This window comes from Vulpes vulpes, chromosome 16 (assembly GCF_048418805.1).
Source record: "Vulpes vulpes isolate BD-2025 chromosome 16, VulVul3, whole genome shotgun sequence".
In the NCBI taxonomy this organism is placed as follows: domain Eukaryota; kingdom Metazoa; phylum Chordata; class Mammalia; order Carnivora; family Canidae; genus Vulpes; species Vulpes vulpes.
In genome coordinates this window covers 37148952-37166702 of record NC_132795.1, presented here as the reverse complement: position 1 = coordinate 37166702, position 17751 = coordinate 37148952, and the positions used below count along the sequence as shown (strand labels likewise).

The 17751-nt window shown below is 35.1% G+C and overlaps 1 protein-coding gene across 8 annotated transcripts in view; it reads right to left on the bottom strand.

Annotated features, from left to right (window-relative positions):
* Positions 1-17751, bottom strand: part of USP15 (ubiquitin specific peptidase 15) — a 123017-nt gene that overhangs the window by 86698 nt on the left and 18568 nt on the right. For 6 of the 8 annotated variants that reach the window (XR_003235421.2, XR_011997880.1, XM_026001799.2 and 3 more), the window contains exons 2-3: positions 14836-14963; positions 5870-6000 (exon numbers count right to left, since the gene is read on the bottom strand). Coding sequence is in view for 6 of the 8 variants with exons in the window: in XM_026001799.2 (XP_025857584.1) it covers positions 5870-6000; positions 14836-14963 (259 nt within the window). In the remaining 2 variants the exon portion in view is untranslated. The remainder of the gene's footprint in view (positions 1-5869; positions 6001-14835; positions 14964-17751) is intronic. The other 2 variants (XM_072741737.1, XM_072741738.1) reach the window with 1 other exon arrangement.

The following is a 17751-nucleotide window of genomic DNA, read 5'->3' as shown; positions in this document are numbered from 1 at the left end:
TTCATTATTTGAGTGCCTCTGTAGGATACCTACATGGCAATATGGCTTCACTCAGAGTGATTGACAGAAGAGGGAGAGAGTGAGTGCATGCGCACAAGAGCGCAAAAAAGCACTCCCCATCTTTTAGAAACTAATCCCAGGAGTAACATATTATTACTTCTGCCATATTTTGCTGGTCAAGACTAACTCCAGTACAATGTGAGAGATTACACAAGAGTATGAATACCAGGAGATGTATCACTGGGGAGCATTATGAGGGTGGCTACCACAGTCCACTCTCTGGCTCCCAGTAAGTCACAGTCCCTCCCCACAACATGCAAAAAGCACATTCACTACCTACAAAGCCCCCCAGTAGTATCACCCCTCCAAGTTCAGAAACTTGTCGTTTATATCTGATCCAGGTGCAGATAAGGATCCTTGGGTATAGCTTAAGCACCTTGAGTAAAGTTCTCTATAATTCTGTGAACTACAAGATGACTTTTCTGCACCACATATACCCAAAATAACATTGGTGGGGCATGCAGAAGATAATTTTTTAGATATTCCTGTTAAAAGGGGCAAGGAGGAAAGAGGAACAAAGGAGTCAATGGTCTACAGAAATTCTGAAATCTACCTGGGCAAATACTTATCCTTCATTAGGGCTTATTCTGCCCTTACCTGAAAATGACTCCTCACCACTTGATTCTGCTTCCTGAGTCCTACTATTTCCAAGAAAGTTAGCATGTGTTTACAGATGAGTAAATTCTCAGTCTGACTCCTGCTTGTAGAAGTCTAGGAGACCTCTGATTTTACACTGTCCCTGCAGTCCAAGAAGATGTGGTTCTTGAAAACATCATAGGTCTCCAGTGGATCTAATTGCAGTCTAATTCCATTAGACAAAAAGTCACATCCACTAATGTCCTCTAGATATGTCCTATCCTGGTTTATGCTGAGAAGACTGAAGGGCAATACCCTTAAGCTTGTTAGAAGCCCTACTGTTCTTAGAAGTCACATGCTGAGAGGAAGTATGAAGTATACCCTGAAATTTCTTAAAGGGCCTTTTGTCTGAACAGGATTGTGAGGCACCACTTTTGATTTTTCTGAGGTCTTAAAAAGAATTTTACAGTTGTACCCTTGGCTAATTTAACCTTAGATCATGCTTTCCTGAGAGTGCCTTGTGTTTCATCTTGCTTGGGAATATATAGTTTCAGCATTGTTTGTGATCTGGAGAGGACAGAAATCCTTAAAGACTAGTAAGTATTAGCTCCTTTTTAAGAGCCTTTTCTTTAGTTTCTTTCTCCCTTCTTACATCTGACTCTACGCAGCACAAGAAAAATCAGGCAGTTTTGGCAGATCATTCAGCTCACTGGATATATTATTTACCTTTCAATTCATGCAGTTGACATGTTGCAAAACTTTCTGCTACCTTATAATAAAGATCACTTTGTCCTGGGTTCCAAAAAGATTTTCCTCACTTTCCTGTAAGTCCTCACTAGCAGCCTCCTCAAAGTCTACAATTCTACTAACCATTTATTCAAGGCACCTTTGGCTTTCATTAAAACTCTTACAGGTTTTTACAACTTCTACCTCCTGCCTGGTTCTAAAGCCACCACCACAATTCGAGTTTTGCACACTATTTCCAGGTACCAAAATTAGTTATCAGTTTTCTACTGCTGCATAATAAATCACCCCAAAACTCAGCAACTTAAGAGAGTAAAATGTTATTTCACATAGTTTCTAAGGGTCAAGAATCTGGAGCAGCTTAGCTGGGTTGTTCTGGCTTGAGATCTCTTGAAAGATTGCTGTCAAGCTGTGGGCTGGGGCTTCAATTATCTGAAAGCAGAATGAGACTGGAGGATTCATTTCCAAGCTCATTCCCATGGCTGTTAGCAGGCCTCCATTTATCTCTACTGGTCAGAGATCTCAGTTCCTTACCATGAGCCCCACCACAGGGTGCCTGAGTATGCAGTTGAATTCCCAGACTGAGAAATGAGAGCAAGTGGGAGTGTGTACCCAAGGTGTCTTTTATAATCTGATCTTTTTTATTTTAATGAGGCAAAACTGACATATATATTAGTTTCAGATGTAAAACATGATTCAGTATTTGTCTATGTTGTGAAATGATCCCAGTAAGTTTAGTTAATATCCATCATCCTATTACAAATTTTTTTTCTTGTGATGAGAACATTTAAGGTCTACAGTATTATTAACTACAGTCACCATGCTATATATTACATATCCATAACTCACCTATTTTATAACTGGAAATTTGTACCTTTTGACTCCCTTGACTCTAAAATCTAATCTTGAAAGTGATATATCTACTATAACGTCTTTTTTTTTTTAATTTTATTTTATTAATTTATGATAGGCACACAGTGAGAGAGAGAGAGGCAGAGACACAGGCAGAGGAAGAAGCAGGCTCCAAGCACCGGGAGCCTGACGTGGGATTCGATCCCGAGTCTCCAGGATCGCGCCCTGGGCCAAAGGCAGGCGCCAAACCGCTGCGCCACCCAGGGATCCCTCTACTATAACTTCTGCTATAGGTTACTAGCCACAGGAGACTACCCAAGCACATGGATATAAAGAGGAGAACATCGGAGGTAAAGTAGGAGGCTACTATTTCAATATATATGCAAGTATTATATATTTAAAATATATGCATATATTCATCCCAGTAAGAAATCACCAGCATTTTAAACAGTCTGCCTTAAGACTTATTCACAATATTTACTGTTGTCAGTCTACAGTTTTTCCTTTGTCTCCAAGCTTCCATATGGAATAATCTCCCTTCCATTCTGAAGACTGTTTTCTATTTCCTTTAGTGCAGGTCTGCTACTAACAAATTCAATCAAGTTGTTTACTTGAAAATAGTTTTCACCACCTAAAGGATCCTTTTCTGAAGAGTCCTTTCCTTTGTTACAGAAATCTAAGTTGGCAGTTATTTTCTTTCATCATGTTGAAGACCGTTACTTTTAAGCTTTCATTTCTCTTGAGAAATCATTGTTTATTCTTACTTTGAAAATAACAGACTTTCCTTTTTCTGGCTACTATTAGGAATTTTTTGCCTTTGCTTTTGAACAGTTTTAATGGGATGGTTTTGTTTCATGGATTTTTTAGCATGGGTTTCACGGCATTTCTTGACTCTATATAGCATGTCACCTTTCATCAGTCTTAGAAAATTTTCAGCTATTATTTTCTTTTTTTTTTTAATTTTTATTTATTTATGATAGTCACAGAGGGAGAGAGAGGCGCAGAGACACAGGCAGAGGGAGAAGCAGGCTCCATGCACCGAGAGCCCGATGTGGGATTCGATCCCGGGTCTCCAGGACCGCGCCCTGGGCCAAAGGCAGGCGCCAAACCACTGCACCACCCAGGGATCCCTCAGCTATTATTTTCAATGTTACTTCTACCCTATTCCTTCCTTCTAAGAGCCCACTTCTTTTTCTTTTTTTTTAAAGATTTTATTTATTTATTCATGAAAGACACAGAGGAGAGAGAGAGGCAGAGACACAGGCAGAGGAAGAAGCAGGCTCCATGCAGGGAGCCCGACGTGGGACTCGATCCCGGGACTCCAGGATCACGCCCTGGGCTGAAGGCAGGCGCTAAACCGCTGAGCCACCCAGGGATTCCCCTAAGAGCCCACTTCTATGTATATTAAATTTATGCACTGTGCTCCAATTTTCTTTGCTTATTTCTGTATATTCCATCCCACAGTCTCTCTAAGCTTTAGTCTGTATATTTTTCAACTGATGTTATTTAGTTTACAAATTTTCTCTGGTTCTACTTAGTGTTTTATTCAAATACTGAGCATTTACTTCTTAATCTTTTTATATTATTTATATATACATATAAAATATATATAAAATATATTTTAGAAGTATAGAATCACATTTAGATCTTAATAGTTTTGTCTTTCAACTACCTTATTTTTTAAAACATAATTAGCACAGTATTTTAAAGTTTCTATATGATAACTCCATTATCTGGATTCTTTATGAGTCTCTTTCTACTGTCTATTGTTTCTAACTTGGATTTTGGTTCCACTGTATTTCTTGTTCATTTTTGCCTATTCTGTCGTCGTTGTTTTAACTGAGTTTCTGACTCTATAAACAAAATATCTGAGAGATGATTTGAGGTCCAAAGAGATGGTTAACTTTGTTTTTGTATCCACCAGTCTTAGATTCCTCAATTCAATCAGAGATTAGTAAAATTCAACGTTGGGCTTCAGACCCTAAAATAACAGTTATTCTTTTAAGTAAATTTCACTGTCACATGAGGCAAAGTAAAGATAATTTTACGCATACTAACATTTAAATATTATCTTACAGGTTGAATAAATTCAGACTATCTTATTAAAAATAAATATATGGCTTCCTAATAGAGAAACTTTGTTTCTTTCTACTAGTGTGAAGTTTTCATGATTTTTATTTTTTATGTATTTTATTTTTTTTAAGATGTATTTATTTATTTACTTATTTATTTACTTACTTACTTATTTAAAAACACACAGAGAGAGGCAGAGACATAGGCAGAGGGAGAAGCAGGCTTCCTGTAGGGAGCCTGATGCAGGATTCGATCCCAGGACCCCGAGATCACGACTTGAGCCAAAGGCAGATGTTCAACCACTAAGCCATCCAGGCATCCCTGATTTTAATTTATTTAACTTCAATTTGCTATTAGATACAGATTTTAAGAAATCCTACTATGTGTTCTTTCAAAAAGTAATGCCAACAAAGTTGTTGTCTGTTTGCCATACCAAATACTTGTACAGTATAATATGCTATCTTCTATTAAGAGAAAATAAAAATGTATATCATTAAGGTTAAAGTAATATAGTTTAGCATATCTGAAAATATTCCAGGCACAGACTTTCCTTTATTCCAGGAAAAAACTTCTGCTAAGCAGTTTTAGAACTAAACAATCTATCCTTCAATTGATCAAAACAGTCAATTCTCTACCAACTACAGATATAACAATAAGTCATTTTACATGTATAAGGCTAGCATTCATAATGACAAAAATCCTAATTTTGAAATGGTTACAAGAGAAGACTGAGTGAGGTTAAGGAACAAAACTAAACTGAACCAAATCAAAGGTACATTCACATTCTATTTAGAAACAAGATTTAAATTCTATAACTAAACCATCAATATATACATACAAATTCTTAATACAGCTACTCTGCAGCCAGTTATAAATAAATCCATGCATGGTTTGGTCTACTAGAGGTTTATACCCTTGTGTTACATACTTTGGCTTTTTAATCATTTCTGTGCAGAAAAAACCAACACAGATAAATAATTATATGCTCAGAGATTCTGGTCTCCAAATCCTACCTTCTTTCCCCTTCCCTGCCTGATACACTAACAAATACTTATCATGTAAGACTGGCAAATCTACTTTAAACATTTGGTATTCTGCTACAATGACATCTTCACTTTCATAAATGACTTTTTAGTTCCAAAAAGCAAAGATAATGGGCCATCTTTAATGTTTCTAGACTATAATTGTAAAACTTCTAGCACAGTGGTTAAGAAAACAGATTCCCAAGTTTCTAACTTGATGTGACTTTCTAAAAGACCCTGAGCTTCTCAACCTCTGTCCTCATTTCTCATCTATAAAATGAAGGTAATAATATTTACCCTATAGAGCTTCCTATGAGGATTAAATTATTAACTTAATAATTTGATATTTATAACAGTGGTTAGCAAATAGTTAATCCTCTACAGGTGTTAGCTATTATTATTATTATTATACAGTGTTACAAAAAGTAACATTTTGATCTTTTTCTCCTAGAAGATTGATGAGGCTTCATGAGTCATTAAATTAACAATAATATGTGAACTATTTAAAAAAATGATTTTATTCATTTATTCTAAATAAGTACCTTTCGTGCTATTGGTTCCTGACCTTCCATCAATGTGTACCAGCTGACAAGTTTATTCCAGCCCTCAGTTGGCAATAGTATATAATCCAATTCATCAATAAGATGTTCCTTAAGTGACTGGGCATCACCATCTGCAAAGAAAAAAGTAAACTCAATAAATAAAAAGAAACAATAGTACATATATCTAAATACTTTAGTATAAACATCATACATTATTTAAACTCACAGAGACTAATATAAGTATTTAATGAATTCTGAAGAAAGCTCTGAAATTCACATATAAATCTACATTTTCAAAATATTTCAAACTGCTACTTTAAAGATACAATGTGCACCAGTAGTCAATGAACAGTATTTAAAGACATAACTTTTTATAAAGCTTTTTAAAAAAAATACTAAGGTGACCTTTAAAAAAATGCCAAGGGATCTGAAAGAAAATTTCCCAAATGTTTTAAGTAGGAGATCCTCCACATGGTAACACTGGTCATTCTAGTATTAGCTGATGAAGGAAATTCAGAAGCAAACAGATAACCTTTTAATGACCCTGAAGCATATGGGCTGGAAACCACAAAAGGGCATCTTATGAAAAAAATCATTATGCCAGAAGGCCCACGATCTAGATTCCTCCCCCAAAATCTCAAGCGGAAGTAGTCGTTCAAATGTAATGCTAATTCTATGATCATTATCAAATTTCTGGTTAAACTAAAAATTTAGTACAGGACAGGCCAGAGATCTAGAAGCAATACCATGAGTTACACATGACAGTCCTAATCTGAGACTTACTTATTATTATCTGGCCCTTTTACCTGACTTTTCAAAATACAGAAACAGATACAGTTCATTGAGTTATATACACCATAAAGTAGATTGAGCCAATCTTAAATGAAAAACCATTGGAAGCAAAATTGTTCTCAGTAGCATCTCCATAATGAGAACACACTATTCCTAACTAGATGTAACAACATAAATCTAGAAATTGGAAAAATTCTGAAAGGATGGAGAGAAAGTTATTTATTCCATCTAGGATCAATCTATGGGCACAGAATTACACTAAACTTTGAGAAAAATCTTCCTTTAGAGCAGAAGTTATAAAACTTTAAATTGTATAATACAGACTTTAATAGTAGATGCAAATTAAGCATTAATTTTTTAAGCTCAGTTTTTTAAACCCAGTTGTAATTTTTAATTCTTGCTGGGGAAACTAATAATTTGGAACATATTTTCAGAACCTGCTAAAGATGAAAGAAGCTTACATATTCTAAACCTTTATATGCATGAGACATATTACAGTAGACAACCACATTATCTCAGTCAGTTCTCCAAACAATCAATCCTATTAGATAGGTATCTCCATTTTGTATTGGAAAATATTTTCAGGGAAACTGAGTAACTTGCCCAAGATCATACAGAAAATTGCAGGTACTGTGAAAAGTGTTACTAGAAACACTGCTCTCTCAGATAACTTTTTTTTTATTTTTTATTTTTATTTTTTATGATAGTCACAGACAGAGAGAGAGAGAGAGAGAGAGAGAGAGAGAGAGAAGCATAGAGATAGGGAGAGGGAGAAGCAGGCTCCATGCACCGGGAGCCCGATGTGGAATTCGATCCCGGGTCTCCATGATCGCGCCCTGGGCCAAAGGCAGGCGCCAAACCGCTACGCCACCCAGGGATCCCCTCTCAGGTAACTTTTCAAGACAATATTAGGTGGTAGATATCTCCAAATTAATCAGTAAACAGGTTCAGGTATTGATTAGCTTGCCGAAGGTTACACATACAGAAGACTATAGAAACTGGATTCAAACACAAACTGGTTTACTCTAATATATCCATTTTCTTTTACTATTAACAGACTGCCTTGAAGAAAACTTAGGAAAAGAACGAAAAGTTTAAAAATTAAGACTTTTATGCTGTTTCCCACAAATCAAGAGTGTGAGTAAATGATTTATGTATCAGAACCCAATAGTAATTTTGTATCTAATGTGTCTAATGGACGAAATAAAACAATGAATTTATTTTTAAGGGAGGAGAATACCCTTAAGCTAAACACAAAAGAGCTGGTATTTGTTATTTCTGATATATTGATATATAGTTAATATACAATAAAATGCACATATTTAAAGTGAACTATTAGGTAAGACACAGCAAAGCAAATATGAAACCATCACAACCAAAATGATGAATATATTCATCTCCCTCAAAGTAGTCCTCCTAGTAGTCCTTTGTAATCTCTCCTTATTGTCTCTCCAAGTGTACTGCCCTGTCCCCAGAAAATCACTTATCTCTATTTTGCAACTATAGACTAATGTGCATTTTGTAGAATTTTATATGAAAATTAAGTCTGTTTTGTTACTACAGGCATTTTCTTGATTTTTTAAAAGATTTTATTTATTTATGAGACAGAGAGAGAGGTAGAGACATAGGCAGAGGCAGAAGTAGGCTCCCTGTGGGGAGGGAGCCTGATGCGGTTCTCAATACTAGGACCCCAGGATCATGACCTGATCCAAAGGCAGACGCTCAAACACTGAGCCACACAGGTGCCCCATTTTCTTGAATCTTTTATAAAAATTAGATGTACTGTTTTTGTTTGGCTTCCTTTACACCACATAATCATCTTGAGAGTCATCTTTGTTTTTACGTACCAACCAATACTTCATTCCTTTCAATTGCTGGGTAGGACTTCATCAGATGAATATACTATAATTTTCTTATCCATTCAGCTACTGATGGGCATTTGGAGTTGCTTCCAATTTTCTCTATTACAAATAACACTGCTATGAACATTCACATATCAGTATTCACATATGGATAATGCTCTCATTTCCTTTGGGTAAATATGTAGGAGTGGAATAACTGGTTTCTGTAGTAAACGTGTATTTAGCTTTTTTAAAAATTCCCTATTTCATTTCCAAAAACAGTATATAAAACTACCACTTGTTTCACATCCTTTTCAACACTATTGGTCATTCATTTAAATTTTAATAATTCTGATACACATATAATAGTACTTCATTGTGGTTTTAAGCCTCATTTCTCTAATGACTAATATTGTTGAGTATCTTTGTAGTTTTTGAAAACTATTTTGCTGTTTTTTTTAAAGATGTTATTTATTTATTCATGAGAAAGAGAGAGGGGCAGAGACAGAGGCAGAGGGAGAAGCAGCCTCCCCGCAGGGACCCAGGGACCACCCTGAGCCGAAGGCAGATGCTCAACCGCTGAGACACCCAGGCATCCCTCCATTTTCTTTCAACTCTTTTGCCTACATTTCCCACTAGGTTTTCATGTTATCTTCATAAAGTTTTGAGAATTCTTTACTCTGAATATAAGTTTTTCATCAACTAAGTGAACTGCAAATATTTCCCCCACATTGTGGTTTGTCTTTTCATTTTTTTTTAACAGTATCATATGAAGAAGCTTTTATTCCTGATCAAACACAATTAATGGCATAAAGTTCCTTATTTCATCAACTATGCTTTTTGTATCACATTTTTTTTTTAATTTTTATTTATTTATGATAGTCACGCACAGAGAGAGAGAGAGAGAGAGAGAGAGAGAGAGGGAGAGGGAGAAGCAGGCTCCTTGCACCGGAAGCCCGATGTGGGATTAGATCCAGGGTCTCCAGGATCACGCTCTGGGCCAAAGGCAGGCGCCAAACCACTGCGCCACCCAGGGATCCCTGTATCACATTTAAGACACCTCCATAACACAATGTCACAAAGATTTTCTTTTTTTTTTTTTCCTGTTTTATAGTTTATATGATCTGTTTTGAGTTTATTTCGTATACGATGCCAGATATGGATCAAAATTCAGTTTTGGGGTTTTGTTTTTCCAAGCAGATACCTAATGCTCAAGCAGCATTTGTTTAAAAGACTATCCTCTCTCTACTGAGTGGATGTCCTTTTAGATTCTCTAATATGTTCAACTGGTCCTTACCTCACACACTACATACAAGTATTAAAACTGATCAAAGTCATAAATGTAACAGCTAGAATAAAACTCTTATTTTTTTAAAGATTTTTAAAATTTATTTTAAAGACACACACACAGAGAGGTAGATACATAGGCAGAGAGGGAAGCAGGCTCCATGCAGGGAGCCTGATGTGGGACTCGATCCCGGGTCTCCAGGATCACACCCTGGGCCAAAGGCGGCGCTAAACCGCTGAGCCATCCAGGCTACCCCCTATAAAACTCTTAGAAGCAAGCATAGATAGAAAAAATATAAACTGGACTCAGAATTAAAAACTTCTATACTCCAGGGCAGCCCTGGTGGCCCAGCGGTTTAGTGCCGCCTTCAGCCCAGGGGGTGATCCTGGAGAACCAGGATCGAGTCCCAAGTCAGGCTCCCTGCACGGGGCCTGCTTCTCCCTCTGCCTGTGTCTTGTCCTCTATCTATCTCTCTCTCTCTCTCATGAATAAATAAAATCTTAAAAAGATACAAAATAAAAATAAAAACTTCTATACTTCAAAGATACCATCAAGAAAGTAAAAGACAGGGGATCCCTGGGTGGCTCAGCAGTTTAGCGCCTGCCTTTGGCCCAGGGCGCAATCCTGGAGTCCGGGATTGAGTCCCACATCGGGCTCCCGGCATGGAGCCTGCTTCTCTCTCTGCCTGTGACACACTCTGCCTCCCTCTCTCTCTCTCTCATTCTGTGTCTATCATAAATAAATAAATAATTCTTAAAAAAAAAAAAGTAAAAAATCTACAGAATGGGAGACAATAAAAAAAAAAAAAGAATGGGAGACAATTTTTGGAAATCATATACCTGATACATATTCCAGAATATATAAACACTTAAAACATAAGAACAAAAAGACAATCCAATTAAAAAGCAACAGGATCAGAATAGACATTTCTCCAAAAAACCGTATATAACCAGAACAGATAAGATACTTCGCATCATTAATCACTAGGGAGATACAAATCAAAATAATGAGATACCACACCATATCCAGTAGGATGACTATAATAAAAGGACAGACAATGGTGCTGGCAAGGATACGGAGAAACTGGAACCTTCATATATTGCTGGTGAAAATGTAAAATAGTGCAACTATTTTGGAATACAGTCTCACAATTCCTTAAATAGTTAAATACAGAGTTACTATCTAATCTAGTAATTGCACATCTAAGTATATGCAATTCATTAACCAGAAATTGAAAACAACTCAAAGATCCCTCAGTTGATGGATTAATTAAATGTGGTATATCCACAGAATGGAAAATTATTCATCCATAAAAAGCAATGAAATATTGATTCATGTTACATGGATGACACTTTAAAACTCTGTGTTAAGTGAAAATATTAAAGGCTACATACTATGATTCTATTTAGATGAAATGTCCAAAATAGGTAAACCCAAAGACAAGGTAGATTAGTGGTTGCTGAGGGTTGGGAATTTTTAGAGGGAAAGGAGAGTGATTAAAATATTGTGGAATTAGATGGTGGTGACGGTTGTACAACTTTGTGAATATACTAAAACCACTGAATTTTATAATTTAAAAGGATGAATTCTATGATAGGTAAATTCAAGTTTTTTTCTCTCTCAATTTTTTAGATGCCTACTAGAAATGTGATTTGGAATTGTGTTGAATCTATAGTTTGAGGGGAGAAATTTGACAATATTGAGTCTTTGACCAACATGTATTCTCTATTTAGGTTTTAATTTCTATCTGCAATGTCTTCTACTTCTCAGTGTACAGGTCTTGCACATATTTTGTCAGATTTGCTCATATTTTATATTTTTTGATGTTACTATAAAATGTATTCTTAAAATGTCTATTCATGTTAGTGCTTTGTTAGCATATAAAGATACAACTGGGTTTCAAAACAGTGATCTTATGTTCCAGAAACATTTATTAGTCTTTAGAAGCTTTTTTTTTTTTACAAAAACATCTTATTTATTTATGTAAGAGTGAGAGCACACAAGCAGCGAGGAGGGGCAGAAGGACCGGGAGAAGCAGACTCACCATTTAGCAGAGAGCCTGACTTGGGGTTTGATCCAGGACTCTGAGATCATGACCTGAGCCAAAGGCAGATACTTAACTAAGCCCCAGGTGTCTCTAGGAGCTTTTTTTATGGCGGGAGGGGGTGGGGGTGGGGGTGGGGGAGTAGATTCAATTAAATTTTCTACATGGACATAGCTGCCTGTGAATAAAAGCAAATTGATTACTTCTTCCTATACAATCTGTATGCTTTTTATCTCTTCTTGCCTTATTGCACTGGGTAGAGCAATTCCAATAATGTTGGCTGAAGAAAGGAGTGGACACTCTTGCCTTTTTCATGTCACCTGTAGGTTTTTCATATGCCCATCATGAGGATGAGGACGTTTCTATTTTACTCTTTTATCTTACATGATATGTTACCTTTTAAATATATAGCTCTACACGACATATATATGATTTGTCATGATTGCAGGTCACAACTGACTTGATTTATTAAACTTCTGTTTAGACAAGATATTGGTCTAGTTTTCTAGAAATGACTGTAAGATTTTGGTATCAAGGTAATAACGGTTTCATAGCATGAGTTGGGAAGTATTATCTCCTAATTTTCCGGAAGAGTTGTATAAAATAAGTATTTCTCCCTTAAATATTTGGTTGAACTCACCAGTGGCCCTACTTGGAAACCATTTCTATAATTCGGGCAATCTATTCTTTTGGAATGTGCTTTGGTAGTTCTCATATTTTTCATCTAGTTTATTGAATTTAATGGCATAAAGTTCATGATATTTCTTTATTGTCCATTTAATATTTGTGGATTCTGAATGTACTCTTATTACCTATCTTGTATTCCTGATATTGGCAATTGTGTCTTTCTTCTTTTTATTCTGATCAAACTAAATATGGATCAATTTTGTTATTTTCACAAAGAATCCGTTTTTTTTTTTAAAGAATCCGTTTTTTAAATAATTGATACATATCACATTCATTTTGAAAAGAACCAGCTTTTAGTTTTATTAATTTTCTTTATTTCTCTCTTCTTTCTTTAATTTCTCTTCTGAATTTTTCTTTTGTTTACATTTAATTTTTTCTTTTTTGGTTTCTTAAAAACCAATGTCACTGATTTGAGACTCTCATTTTCTTTATCTATATACTCACATATTATATAACACTGCCACTCCAGCTTTCTTTTGATCAGTGTTAAGCACATGTACTACTTTTCTATTTGCTGCATAAAAAACTAATATAGTGGCTGAAAACAATACTTTTTTAAAAAAAGATTGATTTATTTTGAAAGAGAGGTGTGGCGGCGCAGAAGAAGTGTCTTAAGCAGACTCTGTGCTGAGCGTGGAGCCCAATGTAGGGCTTGATCTCACAACCTGAGCCGAAAACCAAGAGCTGGATGCTTTACAAACTGCACTACCCAGGCACCCCGAAAACAATACTTATTTTCCATCTCACAATTTTGTGGGCTACAAATTCAGGTGGGCTCAACTGGATCCTCCACTTTAAGGCTCATAAGGCAGAAATCAAGATGTCAGATGGGCTGATCTCCTATCTAAAGACTCTGGGGAAGAATCTGCTTCTAAGTCCATTTGGATTGTTGGCAGAATTCAGTTTTTCACGGTGCCAGGTTTGAGGTGGTCTGTTTCCTTACAGGCTGTGGGCCATGTCTGTCTCTGTTCCTAGAGGACACCTGCCTTTCTTCTCACATGGCTTCTTCCATTTTCAGACCAGTAATGATACACTGAGTATTTCTCATGCTTTAAATCTCTGACTTCTGCCAACAGCTTTTAGATTAGATTAAAACCACTGGGATAACTTCCCTTTTGCTATACAACATAAATTATCATGGGAATGATATCTCATTCTATTCACAGGCTATTCCAGTTTTCTAAGGGGGAGATGATTATATACAAGTCACTGAGAGTCAGTCTTAGAATTCTGCTTACCATAATATGGCATACCTTTCTCAATTTCTTATAATCCATGTGTATCTTTATATTAAAAGGTGGACTTTCTTGTAGGAAGTTACAACATAGTTAAGACATAGTTATGTCTTATTTTTAAATTCAAGCTCTACCTCTAATTGGGAGTATTTAATGTGATTATTCATAAAGAAAAAATTAAATCTATCATCTTGTTGTTTTGTATTTGTTCATTTGTTCATTATTTTTTCTACTTAAAATATTTTTAGACCCTCTGTATATCTCTAGGTCTCTGTGTCTCCTGTCTTTTGCTGGTCATTCCTATCTGGTATTCTCTCCTGAAAACTCTGGTGGCCCGGGTCTCCCTGGACTCCAAACTCTTTCTTCAACTAAGGGAGATTGCCAGGGTTTACACAGGTTTCCTTTTCTGCGCCTTGTCTTGAACACTCTTTTCAATACACCAAGCTGAGGCAATCATACAGCTTACCTCATCTGTTTCCTATCTCTCAAGGATCACTGTTCTTTGTTGCCTGGTATCCAATGTTTTGAGAACCATTATTTTATATATATTCTGTCAAGGTCTTAGTTTGCTCAGGTAGAAGAATAAATCGAGTCCCTGTTACTCTATCTTGGCCAGAAATGGAAGTTCTGGTTCTTAGGTTTTATTCTCTTCAAATGTAATGAGAGGTATAGAAGACTGGTCAGTGAGGGCTGTAGAAGACTGATGCAAAAATTCAAGAATGTAAACATGTATCAGTGCTCCCAAACTTAAAAAAACAAAGTCATGTGTCCATTAGGAAAAATAATAACAATACAGCATCTCCCCCAAATTATAAGATAGTACTTTCTTACATTTTTCACTTAAAGGTTTAAATAATAACTAACCATTCTTACATAATAAATGAAAAAGTCTGTCATGCTACAGAGTAATAACTAATTATGATAGAATAATCTGAGTACATTAGGTCAAATATATAATACAAAGAAATTTTTCTAATTTATCAATTTGTTTATGTTAACATTTTCCATAGTACATATACTGACTATAACATACTCAAATGAACACATTTACAACCTGACCGAAGAAAGTAAATAATGACCTTTGAGAAGTCCAGAGTTATCAATGGGTCCAGGATATACATTTTGATCTCCCATCTGGTATTTGTCCCAACTGTCAAAGCCAACATATTTTTTCCACTGTTTAAACCAGCGACTATCGACTAGGTACCTAAAAAAAAAAAAAAAAAAAAAGAAAAAGAAAAAAATCAGTAATGGAAAATACCTCTAACTATAGGAACAACAGAGAAGCTATCTTTGATACTTCATTTTATTTATTTTTTTAAGATTTTATTTATTCATGAGGGAGAGAGAGAGAGAGAGAGGCAGAGACACAGGCAGAGGGAGAAGCAGGCTCCTCCATGTAGGAAGCCAGATGTGGGACTCGATCCCAGGTCTCCAGGATCAGGCCCTGGGCTGAAGGCGGTGCTAAACCGCTGAGCCCCCCGGGGCTACTCCTATATTTCATTTTATATTAAAATACATGTCTACTTCAAAGGATTATTGAAAATAACTGTAATGTGACTTAGTTTCAGGAAAAAAATATTTCACTTATAAAAAGTGTTATTTCAAATGTTCTATAAATACATACTATTTGAGAACAACTGTTATATACATTTTTTAAAAAATCCTTAACAACACCTCTTTAAAAATGCAATAGCTAGTCAACAAAACATTTGACAACTGAACAAAAATTCAAATGGTAATCCTAAGAATCAATCAAAACAAATTTTAAAATACATGGTAAAATATAAAGAAATATGAAAACGGTTCCTTTGCAAAAAACTTACAAAGACAGTATATTAATTTTATATATTTTACTTTATCTTTTTGAAGATAAGGAAAGTGGATTATTAAAGGCTTGCAAGACTGATAATAATAATCATAATAAATTTAAAAAAATTTTAAATTAGCTTCTTTACCAACAAAAGTTAGTAACAATACTGCCTTCATCTATTTCTCATAAAATCTACTGGGGCAAGGAGGAGAGGTTTTTTTTTTTTTTTTTTTATTGGTTTCAAAAGCGCGGTACATCAGGCACTGTAAGCATTACTAAAACTTCTCATCAGATGACAAGTGACAGAAAAAGTAAAATAATGGTGCTCTAGCAAAGAAAGCATTAAAAAAATCATAAACCTAAAAAACGTGACAAATTTATTCTGACTATATTTATACCCACTATGAAATACTGCTTTGCTACACACTCAATTATTTTAGATTCTTTTGCAGTCGGGACGCCTGGGTGGCTCAGCAATTGAGCGTCTGCTTTCAGCTCAGAGTGTGATCCTGGGATCCAGGATTGAGTCCCACATTAGGCTCCTTTAGGGAGCCTGCTCCTCCCTCTGCCTGTGTCTCTGCCTCTCTCTCTGTGTCTCTCATGAATAAATTAATAAAATCTTTTTTTAAAAAATTCTTTTCCAGAAACATTTTCCCCACATTCAACCAGGTTCAATCACAAACAAAATCAAAAGTAAAGGTTAACAAGATGTTTAAAGCCCACATGTGTACTAACATAGGTAACCAAGTTTTTTTGGAGATCATTTGAATGTATCTGTGCTTACTACACACAGCACTAAGTACAGGAATGAAATCCTACAGTTATACAATTTAAATAGTTATATCTGAAAATGTCTGAAGCAAAGGCACCAACCTAACAAAATCCCACAATTCCTAGGGAATGGTCTTCAGCAGTTTAATTCCCTTAACATAAGTATTGCAGAATTATCTATATACCAGTATTCCAAACCTACTATATCAGGATTATGTAACAGAAAGCCCCCAAACTGCAGAGTTTGAAACTTCTGAAGAAAAAAAGTTCAGAGACTAAGTCTTAAGGAAATCCTAATTCTAAAATAAAGAGATTAAAGCAGCAATAACTTTATATGTTAAATAATAAAGAAAATTATACTTAATTATGTATTAGCCACTGAAGGTTTTTTAGACACCCTTCTGTGACTTAAGATATTCACACATTTCATTTGCTTCTTTGCAAATTAAGGTCATACTATGTGGCCTTTCTCCTGTTCCATCTATTTTTTTAAATCATTGTGCTAATTTCATAGTATCTTTATTACTTTAATCATGGTTTTTTTAGGGCACGTTCCCCTAGCTTGCTGTTGTTACAGACTGTCTTAACTATTCTTGGCCATTTGTTCTTCCAAGTGAATTTTATTTTTATTTTTAAAAGATTTTACTTATTATTTATTTACTTCATTTATTTATTAATCTAATTTATAGATTATTAATACTATAAATAACAATGTGATTTATAAAACCTACATTAAAACTATTTGGGAAATACTATCAAATTTATATTTATATTTACTTAAAATATATTTCTAAAAGATGGGATTTTATATCCCAAAGTATTTAATAAATCCTTTACTGTTATGAGTACTATTCATCTGTTGCTATATTTCTAATTCAACTCTCTTTCCTAGATCTTGAAGTGACTACTTTCTTTATAATGATACTATGATGAGAGAAGATTCTCACATCTGACGGATAGTTATCTGCCTTCAACTGAAAAGGCCATCATATTTCTTTCATAGGCAACCTATATCATATTTGTAGAATCCTGTAATAATGAAATATGAGGGAAATATAGGAAAAACCAGAAACATCTATTACAGAAATAATATGTAAACTTCTTAGGTGTGCTCAAGGAAGATAACAATATTAAATGAAGTAACAACTAAATAAAAAAATTATTTCAAGACATTTACATAGACTTGTACTATAAAAACTGTACCACTAATCTGTGGATCTGCCAAAATGTAAGATTCCTCAATTTTAATTGATAAGAGCCTACAACAGAATCAACAGTTCTCAAAAATTACAAGTAAGTGAACAAAGACCTGACTGACACATTCTCAACAGTACTCCTAATCCTTGGTATGCTATTAGGATACAGACGGGACCAATTTTAGCTTCCAAGGTTTGTTGTTGTTGTTTTCTTT